This window comes from Somniosus microcephalus, chromosome 23, assembly GCF_052327205.1.
Source record: "Somniosus microcephalus isolate GS21.2 chromosome 23, FLI_Smic_1.0, whole genome shotgun sequence".
NCBI classification, from domain to species: domain Eukaryota; kingdom Metazoa; phylum Chordata; class Chondrichthyes; order Squaliformes; family Somniosidae; genus Somniosus; species Somniosus microcephalus.
In genome coordinates, this window is record NC_141009.1 from 67757775 (window position 1) to 67772412 (window position 14638).

Below are 14638 nucleotides of genomic sequence, written 5' to 3' on the forward strand. Positions count from 1 at the left end.
GGGGTGATGGGTGAATGGGACTTGGTGTGAGTTAGGAGACGGGGTGATGGTGAATGGGACTTGTGTGAGTTAGGAGATGGGGTGATGGGTGAATGGGACTTGGTGTGAGTTAGGAGACGGGGTGATGGGTGAATGGGACTTGGTGTGAGTTAGGGGATGGGGTGATGGGTGAATGGGACTTGGTGTGAGTTAGGAGACGGGGTGATGGGTGAATGGGACTTGGTGTGAGTTAGGAGATGGGGTGATGGGTGAATGGGACTTGGTGTGAGTTAGGAGACGGGGTGATGGGTGAATGGGACTTGGTGTGAGTTAGGAGACGGGGGTGATGGGTGAATGGGACTTGGTGTGAGTTAGGAGACGGGGTGATGGGTGAATGGGACTTGGTGTGAGTTAGGAGACGGGGTGATGGGTGAATGGGACTTGGTGTGAGTTAGGAGACGGGGTGATGGGTGAATGGGACTTGGTGTGAGTTAGGAGACGGGGTGATGGGTGAATGGGACTTGGTGTGAGTTAGGAGACGGGGTGATGGGTGAATGGGACTTGGTGTGAGTTAGGAGACGGGGTGATGGGTGAATGGGACTTGGTGTGAGTTAGGAGACGGGGTGATGGGTGAATGGGACTTGGTGTGAGTTAGGAGACGGGGTGATGGGTGAATGGGACTTGGTGTGAGTTAGGAGACGGGGTGATGGGTGAATGGGACTTGGTGTGAGTTAGGAGACGGGGTGATGGGTGAATGGGACTTGGTGTGAGTTAGGAGACGGGGTGATGGGTGAATGGGACTTGGTGTGAGTTAGGAGACGGGGTGATGGGTGAATGGGACTTGGTGTGAGTTAGGAGACGGGGTGATGGGTGAATGGGACTTGGTGTGAGTTAGGAGACGGGGTGATGGGTGAATGGGACTTGGTGTGAGTTAGGAGACGGGGTGATGGGTGAATGGGACTTGGTGTGAGTTAGGAGACGGGGTGATGGGTGAATGGGACTTGGTGTGAGTTAGGAGACGGGGTGATGGGTGAATGGGACTTGGTGTGAGTTAGGAGACGGGGGTGATGGGTGAATGGGACTTGGTGTGAGTTAGGAGATGGGGTGATGGGTGAATGGGACTTGGTGTGAGTTAGGAGACGGGGTGATGGGTGAATGGGACTTGGTGTGAGTTAGGAGATGGGGTGATGGGTGAATGGGACTTGGTGTGAGTTAGGAGACGGGGTGATGGGTGAATGGGACTTGGTGTGAGTTAGGAGATGGGGTGATGGGTGAATGGGACTTGGTGTGAGTTAGGAGACGGGGTGATGGGTGAATGGGACTTGGTGTGAGTTAGGAGACGGGGTGATGGGTGAATGGGACTTGGTGTGAGTTAGGAGATGGGGTGATGGGTGAATGGGACTTGGTGTGAGTTAGGAGACGGGGTGATGGGTGAATGGGACTTGGTGTGAGTTAGGAGACGGGGTGATGGGTGAATGGGACTTGGTGTGAGTTAGGAGACGGGGTGATGGGTGAATGGGACTTGGTGTGAGTTAGGAGACGGGGTGATGGGTGAATGGGACTTGGTGTGAGTTAGGAGACGGGGTGATGGGTGAATGGGACTTGGTGTGAGTTAGGAGACGGGGTGATGGGTGAATGGGACTTGGTGTGAGTTAGGAGACGGGGTGATGGGTGAATGGGACTTGGTGTGAGTTAGGGAGACGGGGTGATGGGTGAATGGGACTTGGTGTGAGTTAGGAGACGGGGTGATGGGTGAATGGGACTTGGTGTGAGTTAGGAGACGGGGTGATGGGTGAATGGGACTTGGTGTGAGTTAGGGGATGGGGTGATGGGTGAATGGGACTTGGTGTGAGTTAGGAGACGGGGTGATGGGTGAATGGGACTTGGTGTGAGTTAGGGGATGGGGTGATGGGTGAATGGGACTTGGTGTGAGTTAGGGGATGGGGTGATGGGTGAATGGGACTTGGTGTGAGTTAGGAGATGGGGTGATGGGTGAATGGGACTTGGTGTGAGTTAGGAGACGGGGTGATGGGTGAATGGGACTTGGTGTGAGTTAGGGGATGGGGTGATGGGTGAATGGGACTTGGTGTGAGTTAGGAGACGGGGTGATGGGTGAATGGGACTTGGTGTGAGTTAGGAGACGGGGTGATGGGTGAATGGGACTTGGTGTGAGTTAGGAGACGGGGTGATGGGTGAATGGGACTTGGTGTGAGTTAGGGGATGGGGTGATGGGTGAATGGGACTTGGTGTGAGTTAGGAGATGGGGTGATGGGTGAATGGGACTTGGTGTGAGTTAGGAGACGGGGTGATGGGTGAATGGGACTTGGTGTGAGTTAGGAGACGGGGTGATGGGTGAATGGGACTTGGTGTGAGTTAGGAGACGGGGGTGATGGGTGAATGGGACTGGGTGTGAGTTAGGAGATGGGGTGATGGGTGAATGGGACTTGGTGTGAGTTAGGAGACGGGGTGATGGGTGAATGGGACTTGGTGTGAGTTAGGAGACGGGGTGATGGGTGAATGGGACTTGGTGTGAGTTAGGAGACGGGGTGATGGGTGAATGGGACTTGGTGTGAGTTAGGAGACGGGGTGATGGGTGAATGGGACTTGGTGTGAGTTAGGAGACGGGGGTGATGGGTGAATGGGACTTGGTGTGAGTTAGGAGATGGGGTGATGGGTGAATGGGACTTGGTGTGAGTTAGGAGACGGGGTGATGGGTGAATGGGACTTGGTGTGAGTTAGGAGACGGGGTGATGGGTGATCGGGACTTGGTGTGAGTTAGGAGATGGGGTGATGGGTGAATGGGACTTGGTGTGAGTTAGGAGACGGGGTGATGGGTGAATGGGACTTGGTGTGAGTTAGGAGACGGGGTGATGGGTGAATGGGACTTGGTGTGAGTTAGGAGACGGGGTGATGGGTGAATGGGACTTGGTGTGAGTTAGGAGACGGGGTGATGGGTGAATGGGACTTGGTGTGAGTTAGGAGACGGGGGTGATGGGTGAATGGGACTTGGTGTGAGTTAGGAGACGGGGTGATGGGTGAATGGGACTTGGTGTGAGTTAGGAGATGGGGTGATGGGTGAATGGGACTTGGTGTGAGTTAGGAGATGGGGTGATGGGTGAATGGGACTTGGTGTGAGTTAGGAGACGGGGTGATGGGTGAATGGGACTTGGTGTGAGTTAGGGGATGGGGTGATGGGTGAATGGGACTTGGTGTGAGTTAGGAGATGGGGTGATGGGTGAATGGGACTTGGTGTGAGTTAGGAGACGGGGTGATGGCTGAATGGGACTTGGTGTGAGTTAGGAGACGGGGTGATGGGTGAATGGGACTTGGTGTGAGTTAGGAGACGGGGGTGATGGGTGAATGGGACTTGGTGTGAGTTAGGAGACGGGGTGATGGGTGAATGGGACTTGGTGTGAGTTAGGAGACGGGGTGATGGGTGAATGGGACTTGGTGTGAGTTAGGAGACGGGGGTGATGGGTGAATGGGACTTGGTGTGAGTTAGGAGACGGGGTGATGGGTGAATGGGACTTGGTGTGAGTTAGGAGACGGGGGTGATGGGTGAATGGGACTTGGTGTGAGTTAGGAGACGGGGTGATGGGTGATCGGGACTTGGTGTGAGTTAGGAGACGGGGGTGATGGGTGAATGGGACTTGGTGTGAGTTAGGAGACGGGGTGATGGGTGAATGGGACTTGGTGTGAGTTAGGAGACGGGGTGATGGGTGAATGGGACTTGGTGTGAGTTAGGAGATGGGGTGATGGGTGAATGGGACTTGGTGTGAGTTAGGAGATGGGGTGATGAGTGAATGGGACTTGGTGTGAGTTAGGAGACGGGGTGATGGGTGAATGGGACTTGGTGTGAGTTAGGAGACGGGGTGATGGGTGAATGGGACTTGGTGTGAGTTAGGAGATGGGGTGATGGGTGAATGGGACTTGGTGTGAGTTAGGAGACGGGGTGATGGGTGAATGGGACTTGGTGTGAGTTAGGAGACGGGGTGATGGGTGAATGGGACTTGGTGTGAGTTAGGAGATGGGGTGATGGGTGAATGGGACTTGGTGTGAGTTAGGAGACGGGGTGATGGGTGAATGGGACTTGGTGTGAGTTAGGAGACGGGGGCGATGGGTGAATGGGACTTGGTGTGAGTTAGGAGACGGGGGCGATGGGTGAATGGGACTTGGTGTGAGTTAGGAGACGGGGTGATGGGTGAATGGGACTTGGTGTGAGTTAGGAGATGGGGTGATGGGTGAATGGGACTTGGTGTGAGTTAGGAGATGGGGTGATGGGTGAATGGGACTTGGTGTGAGTTAGGAGATGGGGTGATGGGTGAATGGGACTTGGTGTGAGTTAGGAGACGGGGTGATGGGTGAATGGGACTTGGTGTGAGTTAGGGGACGGGGTGATGGGTGAATGGGACTTGGTGTGAGTTAGGAGACGGGGTGATGGGTGAATGGGACTTGGTGTGAGTTAGGAGACGGGGTGATGGGTGAATGGGACTTGGTGTGAGTTAGGAGATGGGGTGATGGGTGAATGGGACTTGGTGTGAGTTAGGGGACGGGGTGATGGGTGAATGGGACTTGGTGTGAGTTAGGGGATGGGGTGATGGGTGAATGGGACTTGGTGTGAGTTAGGAGACGGGGGTGATGGGTGAATGGGACTTGGTGTGAGTTAGGAGATGGGGTGATGGGTGAATGGGACTTGGTGTGAGTTAGGGGATGGGGTGATGGGTGAATGGGACTTGGTGTGAGTTAGGGGATGGGGTGATGGGTGAATGGGACTTGGTGTGAGTTAGGAGACGGGGGTGATGGGTGAATGGGACTTGGTGTGAGTTAGGAGACGGGGGTGATGGGTGAATGGGACTTGGTGTGAGTTAGGAGATGGGGGTGATGGGTGAATGGGACTTGGTGTGAGTGAGGAGACGGGGGTGATGGGTGAATGGGACTTGGTGTGAGTTAGGAGATGGGGTGATGGGTGAATGGGACTTGGTGTGAGTTAGGGGACGGGGTGATGGGTGAATGGGACTTGGTGTGAGTTAGGAGATGGGGTGATGGGTGAATGGGACTTGGTGTGAGTTAGGAGACGGGGTGATGGGTGAATGGGACTTGGTGTGAGTTAGGAGACGGGGTGATGGGTGAATGGGACTTGGTGTGAGTTAGGAGACGGGGTGATGGGTGAATGGGACTTGGTGTGAGTGAGGAGACGGGGGTGATGGGTGAATGGGACTTGGTGTGAGTGAGGAGACGGGGGTGATGGGTGAATGGGACTTGGTGTGAGTTAGGAGATGGGGTGATGGGTGAATGGGACTTGGTGTGAGTTAGGGGACGGGGTGATGGGTGAATGGGACTTGGTGTGAGTTAGGGGATGGGGTGATGGGTGAATGGGACTTGGTGTGAGTTAGGAGACGGGGGTGATGGGTGAATGGGACTTGGTGTGAGTTAGGAGATGGGGTGATGGGTGAATGGGACTTGGTGTGAGTTAGGAGACGGGGTGATGGGTGAATGGGACTTGGTGTGAGTTAGGAGACGGGGTGATGGGTGAATGGGACTTGGTGTGAGTTAGGAGACGGGGTGATGGGTGAATGGGACTTGGTGTGAGTTAGGAGACGGGGTGATGGGTGAATGGGACTTGGTGTGAGTTAGGAGACGGGGTGATGGGTGAATGGGACTTGGTGTGAGTTAGGAGACGGGGTGATGGGTGAATGGGACTTGGTGTGAGTTAGGGGACGGGGTGATGGGTGAATGGGACTTGGTGTGAGTTAGGAGACGGGGTGATGGGTGAATGGGACTTGGTGTGAGTTAGGAGACGGGGGTGATGGGTGAATGGGACTTGGTGTGAGTTAGGAGACGGGGTGATGGGTGAATGGGACTTGGTGTGAGTTAGGGGACGGGGTGATGGGTGAATGGGACTTGGTGTGAGTTAGGAGACGGGGTGATGGGTGAATGGGACTTGGTGTGAGTTAGGAGACGGGGTGATGGGTGAATGGGACTTGGTGTGAGTTAGGAGATGGGGGTGATGGGTGAATGGGACTTGGTGTGAGTTAGGAGACGGGGTGATGGGTGAATGGGACTTGGTGTGAGTTAGGAGACGGGGTGATGGGTGAATGGGACTTGGTGTGAGTTAGGAGACGGGGTGATGGGTGAATGGGACTTGGTGTGAGTTAGGAGACGGGGTGATGGGTGAATGGGACTTGGTGTGAGTTAGGAGACGGGGTGATGGGTGAATGGGACTTGGTGTGAGTTAGGAGACGGGGTGATGGGTGAATGGGACTTGGTGTGAGTTAGGAGACGGGGGTGATGGGTGAATGGGACTTGGTGTGAGTTAGGAGACGGGGTGATGGGTGAATGGGACTTGGTGTGAGTTAGGGGACGGGGTGATGGGTGAATGGGACTTGGTGTGAGTTAGGAGACGGGGGTGATGGGTGAATGGGACTTGGTGTGAGTTAGGAGATGGGGCGATGGGTGAATGGGACTTGGTGTGAGTTAGGGGACGGGGCGATGGGTGAATGGGACTTGGTGTGAGTTAGGAGACGGGGTGATGGGTGAATGGGACTTGGTGTGAGTTAGGAGATGGGGTGATGAGTGAATGGGACTTGGTGTGAGTTAGGAGACGGGGTGATGGGTGAATGGGACTTGGTGTGAGTTAGGAGACGGGGGTGATGGGTGAATGGGACTTGGTGTGAGTTAGGAGACGGGGTGATGGGTGAATGGGACTTGGTGTGAGTTAGGAGACGGGGTGATGGGTGAATGGGACTTGGTGTGAGTTAGGAGACGGGGTGATGGGTGAATGGGACTTGGTGTGAGTTAGGAGACGGGGTGATGGGTGAATGGGACTTGGTGTGAGTTAGGAGACGGTGTGATGGGTGAATGGGACTTGGTGTGAGTTAGGAGACGGGGTGATGGGTGAATGGGACTTGGTGTGAGTTAGGAGACAGGGTGATGGGTGAATGGGACTTGGTGTGAGTTAGGAGACGGGGTGATGGGTGAATGGGACTTGGTGTGAGTTAGGAGACGGGGTGATGGGTGAATGGGACTTGGTGTGAGTTAGGAGACGGGGTGATGGGTGAATGGGACTTGGTGTGAGTTAGGAGACGGGGTGATGGGTGAATGGGACTTGGTGTGAGTTAGGAGACGGTGTGATGGGTGAATGGGACTTGGTGTGAGTTAGGAGATGGGGTGATGGGTGAATGGGACTTGGTGTGAGTTAGGAGACGGGGTGATGGGTGAATGGGACTTGGTGTGAGTTAGGAGACGGGGTGATGGGTGAATGGGACTTGGTGTGAGTTAGGAGACGGGGTGATGGGTGAATGGGACTTGGTGTGAGTTAGGAGACGGGGTGATGGGTGAATGGGACTTGGTGTGAGTTAGGAGACGGGGTGATGAGTGAATGGGACTTGGTGTGAGTTAGGAGACGGGCTGATGGGTGAATGGGACTTGGTGTGAGTTAGGAGACGGGGTGATGGGTGAATGGGACTTGGTGTGAGTTAGGAGATGGGGGTGATGGGTGAATGGGACTTGGTGTGAGTTAGGAGACGGGGTGATGGGTGAATGGGACTTGGTGTGAGTTAGGAGACGGGGTGATGGGTGAATGGGACTTGGTGTGAGTTAGGAGACGTGGGTGATGGGTGAATGGGACTTGGTGTGAGTTAGGAGATGGGGGTGATGGGTGAATGGGACTTGGTGTGAGTTAGGAGACGGGCAGCTGAGTTTTGGATTAGCTCAAGTTTATGGAGGATGGAAAATGGGAGGCCGGCCAGGAGAGCGTTGGAATAGTCAAGTCTCGAGTCATTACATCGGATATACGGCACAGAAACAGGCCATTCGGCCCAACCAGTCCATGCCGGTGTTTATGCTCCACTCGAGCCTCCTCCCGTCTTTCCTCATCTAACTCTATCAGCGTAACCCTCTATTCCTTCTCCCTCATATGCTTATCTAGCCTCCCCTTAAATGCATCGATACTATTCGCTTCAACCACTCCCTGTGGCAGCGAGTTCCACATTCTCACCACTCTCTGGGTAAAGAAGTTTCTTCTGAATTCCCTATTGGATTTCTTGGTGACTATCTTATATTGATGGCCTCTAGTTTTGCTCTTCCCCACAAGTGGAAACATTCTCTCTGTATCCACTCTATCAAAACCTTTCATAATTTTAAAGACCTCTATTAGGTCACCCCTCAGCCTTTTTTCAAGAGAAAAGAGACCCAGCCTGTTCACCCTTTCCTGATATGTAAACCCTCGCATTTCTGGTATCATCCTTGTAAATCTTCCCTGCACCCTCTCCAGTGCCTCTATATCCTTTTTATAATTTGGCGACCAGAACTGTACGCAGTGCTCCAAGTGTGGTCTAACCATGGTTCGATACAGGTTTAGCATAACTTCTCTACTTTTCAATTCTATCCCTCTAGAAATAAACCCTAGTGCTTGGTTTGCTTTTTTTATGGCCTTGCTAACCTGTGTCGCTACTTTCAGTGATTTGTGTATTTGTACTCCGAGATCCCTTTGTTCCTCTACCCCACCTAGACTCACACCCTCCAAGTGATAAGTGACCTCCCTATTCTTCCTCCCAAAATGTAATACCTCACATTGATCTGTGTTGAATTTCATTTGCCAATTATTTGCCCATTCTGCGAGTTTATTAATGTCCTCCTGTAATTTGTTGCAGTCCTGCTCAGTATTGACTATCCCCCCAATTTGGAAATTTAGAAATTGTGTTTTTGATTCCAAAGTGTAAATCGTTAATGTAATTTGTGAACAGCAGTGGTCCCAGCACTGATCCTTGTGGAACACCACCTTCTGCCCCTGTGAATAGCTACCCTTTACCCCTACTCTCGGCTTTCTGTCCTGAAGCCAGCGAGCAATCCATTCTGCTACTTGTCCCCTGACTCTGCATTCTCTGACCTTGTTCATTAGTCTTTGGAAAATCTCGATAAAATGACATCTGCTGCATTACCATTGACTACTCTCTGTTACCTCTTTAAAAAATTCATTAAAGTTGGTCAAACAAAATTTTCCCTTTTGAAATCCATGCTATGAAAGGCCCGGATGAGGGTTTCAGCAGCGGATGAGCTGAGGCAGGGGCGGAGACGGGCAATGTTACGGAGGTGGAAGTAGGCGGTCTTGATGATGACGCGGATATGAGGTCAGAAGCTCAACTCGGGGTCAAATATGACACCAAATTTGTGAAAAGTCTGATTCAGCCTCAGACAGTTGCCAGGGAGAGGGATGGAGTCGGTGGCTCGGGAACGGAGTCGGTGGCGGGAACGAAGACAATGGCTTCAGTCTTCCCAATATTTAGCTGGAGGAAATTTCTGCTCATCCAGAACTGGATGTCGAACAAGCGAGGATGGGCATGTGGGGGTGACCAATGGCATGGGGCAGGACACTGCGAGGGTGGCTGTGTAGGCTGACCAATGGCTGGGAGCATGGGGGGGTTGTGGGGGGCACAGTGAGAATGGGGGCGGGGCACTGTGAGAATGGGGGCGGGGGGCACTGTGAGGATGGGGCGGGGGGGCACTGTGAGGATGGGGGCGGGGGGGCACTGAGGATGGGGGCGGGGGGGCACTGTGAGGATGGGGGTGGGGGGGCACTGAGGATGGGGGCGGGGGGGCACTGAGGATGGGGCGGGGGGGCACTGATGAGGATGGGGGCGGGGGGGCACTGAGGATGGGGCGGGGGGCACTGTGAGGATGGGGCGGGGTGGCACTGAGGATGGGGGCGGGGGCACTGTGAGGATGGGGGCGGGGGGGCACTGAGGATGGGGGGCGGGGGGCACTGAGGATGGGGGCGGTGGGGCACTGAGGATGGGGGCGGGGGGCACTGTGAGGATGGGGCGGGGGGCACTGTGAGGATGGGGCGGGGGGGGCACTGAGGATGGGGGCGGGGGGCACTGTGAGGATTGGGGCGGGGGGGCACTGAGGATGGGGGGCGGGGGGGCACTGAGGATGGGGCGGGGCGGGCACTGTGAGGATGGGGGCGGGGGGCACTGAGGATGGGGGCGGGGGGCACTGAGGATGGGGGTGGGGGGGCACTGAGGATGGGGTGGGGGGGCACTGTGAGGATGGGGGCGGGGGCTCTGAGGATGGGGGCGGGGGGGCACTGAGGATGGGGGCGGGGGGGCACTGTGAGGATGGGGGCGGGGGGGGCTCTGAGGATGGGGGCGGGGGGGGCACTGAGGATGGGGGGCGGGGGGGCACTGAGGATGGGGGCGGGGGGCACTGAGGATGGGGGCGGGGGGGGCACTGAGGATGGGGGCGGGGGGCACTGTGAGGATGGGCGGGGGTGGGGGGGGGCACTGTGAGGATGGGGCGGGGGGGCACTGAGGATGGGGGCGGGGGGCACTGTGAGGATGGGGCGGGGGGGGCACTGAGGATGGGGGCGGGGGGGCACTGTGAGGATGGGGCGGGGGGGCACTGAGGATGGGGGCGGGGGGCACTGAGGATGGGGGTGGGGGGGCACTGAGGATGGGGTGGGGGGGCACTGTGAGGATGGGGGCGGGGGCTCTGAGGATGGGGGCGGGGGGGCACTGAGGATGGGGCGGGGGGGGCACTGTGAGGATGGGGCGGGGTGGCTCTGAGGATGGGGGCGGGGGGGCACTGAGGATGGGGGCGGGGGGGGCACTGAGGATGGGGGCGGGGGGCACTGAGGATGGGGGCGGGGGGGCACTGAGGATGGGGGCGGGGGGCACTGTGAGGATGGGGGCGGGGGGCACTGTGAGGATGGGGCGGGGGGGGCACTGAGGATGGGGGCGGGGGGCACTGTGAGGATGGGGCGGGGGGGCACTGAGGATGGGGGCGGGGGGGCACTGTGAGGATGGGGCGGGGGGGCACTGTGAGGATGGGGGCGGGGGGGCACTGAGGATGGGGGCGGGGGGCACTGAGGATGGGGGTGGGGGGGCACTGAGGATGGGGTGGGGGGGCACTGTGAGGATGGGGGCGGGGGCTCTGAGGATGGGGGCGGGGGGGCACTGAGGATGGGGGCGGGGGGGCACTGTGAGGATGGGGGGCGGGGGGGCTCTGAGGATGGGGGCGGGGGGGGCACTGAGGATGGGGGCGGGGGGCACTGTGAGGATGGGGGCGGGGGGGCACTGTGAGGATGGGGGCGGGGGGGCACTGAGGATGGGGCGGGGGGGCACTGTGAGGATGGGGGCGGGGGGCACTGTGAGGATGGGGCGGGGGGGGCACTGAGGATGGGGGCGGGGGGGGCACTGTGAGGATGGGGCGGGGGGGGCACTGAGGATGGGGCGGGGGGGCACTGAGGATGGGGGCGGGGTGGCACTGAGGATGGGGGCGGGGGGCACTGAGGATGGGGCGGGGGGGCACTGTGAGGATGGGGCGGGGGGGCACTGTGAGGATGGGGCGGGGGGGCACTGTGAGGATGGGGCGGGGGGGCACTGAGGATGGGGGTGGGGCACTGTGAGGATGGGGGCGGGGGGGCACTGTGAGGATGGGGCGGGGGGGGCACTGTGAGGATGGGGGCGGGGTGGCACTGAGGATGGGGGCGGGGTGGCACTGTGAGGATGGGGCGGGGGGGCACTGTGAGGATGGGGGCGGGGTGGCACTGAGGATGGGGGCGGGGGGGCACTCAGGATGGGGGCGGGGGGGCACTCAGGATGGGGCGGGGGGGGCACTCAGGATGGGGCGGGGGGGCACTGAGGATGGGGCGGGGGGGGCACTGAGGATGGGGCGGGGGGGGCACTGAGGATGGGGGCGGGGGGGCACTGTGAGGATGGGGGCGGGGTGGCACTGTGAGGATGGGGCGGGGGGGCACTGTGAGGATGGGGGCGGGGGGGGCACTGTGAGGATGGGGTGGGGGGGGCACTGTGAGGATGGGGGCGGGGGGGCACTGTGAGGATGGGGGCGGGGGGGGCACTGTGAGGATGGGGGTGTGGAGCGACCAATGGTGGGAGAGTGGGGGGGTGGGTGATTGGAGGTCATGTGATGAAACCTCCTGGAAGCAGTCCAATCAGAGTTGGCGACTGCTTGTGCACGGATTTATTTTTCTAGCTGTTTCTATGAGCTGCAGTTACATTAACTCCTTGTAATGTTATTTTACTCGTAGTTGCTCTGTTATTTCAGCGTTGATCCTCCCTTTCTCCAATCTCATGATGCAATCTATAGGCCCTATCTGATTCCTCTGGCCAGAGGCCATTTTCTCTGGATTGGATCCAAGATCAATCTCAGCCCTCAGTGTGGGAATCACGAGCAAATTGCTTTGAGTCACAATCTGTTTTTGCCACAGATTCGGTTGCTTTCCCCGATTGCAGGTGAGATGTGGTCTCCACCTCGCAGTCAGGCTGAAGCCTGTCAGTGCTCCGACACCACTCGTTGCAGCTTGCCCAGCTCCTGGTGAAGCAGCAGGCTACTGTGGGAAGAGGGCTCCTGTTCTGACCCAAAAGTATTCGTATTTCTTTTCTACAAATTGCAGCAGCTGCCAAAATAAATTGGAATTGAAGTACCTCCAGTTAATTAATAGGACCAGCAAAACAGCAACTACATCTCCCCTCCCTCCCTCCTCCCTCCCCAGTACACCCCCTCCCTCCCCCCCTCCCCGATACCCCCCACCTCCCTCCCCCCCTCCCCGATACCCCCCACCTCCCTCCCCCCTCCCCGATACACCCCCTCCCTCCCCGATTCCCCCCTCCCCGATACCCCCCACCTCCCTCCCCCCCTCCCCGATACCCCCCACCTCCCTCCCCCCCTCCCCGATACCCCCCCACCTCCCTCCCCCCTCCCCAATACACCCCCTCCCTCCCCCCCTCCCCGATACACCCAGAGTGACCCCGAGCCCAATACACCCAGAGTGACCCCGACCCTAACACAAATCCGAGTCAGTGGTGGGTTGGAGAGGTGGTGGTGAGGTAGAGCTGGGTGTCGTCAGCATACATGTGGAACCTGATGATGTGTTTTCAGATGATGTCACCGAGGGGCAACATGAAGATGAGAAATAGGAGAGGGCCATGTCAAGGTCCTTGGGGGACTCCAGAGGTAATGGTGTGGGAGCGGGAAGAGAAGCTGTTGCAGATGATTCTCTGGCTACGACTGGATAGAAAGAAATGGAACCAGGCGAGGGCAGTCCCACCCAGCTGGACGACGGAGGAGGTTAACACGCTTACAACTTGAACACTCAAAACTTCCACTTTCTCAGAACAGTTTGAGGGTTTATAAACTTCTGGTCCTAACTCTCTTTTGAACTTTGTTGTTTTACGAACATACAAATTAGGAGCAGGAGTCGGCCACTCGGCCCCTCGAGCCTGCTCCGCCATTCAATAAGATCATGGCTGATCCGATTACTCCACATTCCCGCCTACCCCCGATAACCTTTCACCCCCTTGCTTACCAAGAATCTATCTACCTCTGCCTTAAAAATAATCAAAGACTCTGCTTCCACCGCCCTCTGAGGAAGAGAGTTCCAAAGACTCACGACCCTCTGTGAGAAAAAATGTCTCCTCATCTCTGTCTTAAATGGGCGACCCCTTATTTTTAAACAGTGACCCCTAGTTCTCGATTCTCCCACAAGAGGAAACATCCTCTCCACATCCACCCTGTCCAGACCCCTCAGGATCTTATATGTTTCAATCAAGTCACCTCTTACTCTTCTAAACTCCAGCGGATACAAGCCTAGCCTGTCCAACCTTTCCTCATAAGACAAGCCGCCCATTCCAGGTATTAGTCCAGTAAACCTTCTCTGAACTGCCTCCAACGTATTTACATCCTTCCGTAAATAAGGAGACCAATACTGTACACAGTGCTCCAGATGTGGTCTCACCAATGTCCTGTATAACTGAAGCATAACCTCCCTACTTTAGTATTCAATTCCCCTCGCAATAAACAATAACATTCTATTAGCTTTCCTAATTACTTGCTGTACCTGTACAGTAACCTTTTGTGATTCATGCACTAGGACACCCAGATCCCTCTGCATCTCAGAGCTCTGCAATCGCTCACCATTTCGATTATTCTTCCTGCCAAAATGGACTTCACATTTCCCCACATTATACTCCATTTGCCAGATCTTTGCCCACTCACTAACCTATCTATATCCCTTTGTAGCCTCCTTATGTCCTCTTCACTATTTACTTTCCTACCTATCTTTGTGTCATCAACAAATTTAGCAACCATACCTTCGGTCCCTTCATCCAAGTTATTTATATAAATTGTAAAAAGTTGAGGCCCCAGCACTGATCCCTGTGGCACACCACTCGTTACATCTTGTCAATCAGAAAATGACCCATTTATGCCGACTCTCTGTTCCCTGTTAGCTAGCCAATCTTCTCTTTTTATAGGACCAACGCTCACTTTGTTAACTTTAAAAAAACAAAATCTATAGAAACTCTTACTATCTGCTTTTATATTTCTAGCTAGCTTTCTCTTGTACTCTAATTTTTCTCTCATTAATCTTTTAGTCATTCTTTGCTGTTTTTTATATTCTGTCCTATCTTCTGACCTGCCACCCATCTTTGCGCAATTATATGCTTTTTCTTTAAGTTTAATACCATCTAACTTTTTTAGTTAACCACGGATGGCGGGACCTCCGCTTGGAATTTTTCTCTCTTGTTGGAATGTATATATTCTGTGTATTCTGAAATATCCCCTTGAATGTCTGCCACTATAACTCTATTGACCGATCCCCTAACCTACTTTGCCAGTTCACTTTAGCTAGCTCTGCTTTCAT

At 56.0% G+C, this 14638-nt stretch overlaps 1 protein-coding gene across 1 annotated transcript in view; it reads left to right on the top strand.

The window, feature by feature from the left end:
- The window catches only part of LOC147101935 (uncharacterized), a 259966-nt gene extending 246819 nt beyond the window's left edge, over positions 1-13147 (top strand). The window contains exon 4 of the mRNA XM_085965158.1: positions 12877-13147. Within this exon, the coding sequence (XP_085821284.1) occupies positions 12877-13086 (210 nt within the window). The 3' untranslated portion in view covers positions 13087-13147. The remainder of the gene's footprint in view (positions 1-12876) is intronic.
- Positions 13148-14638: the final 1491 nt, after the last annotated feature.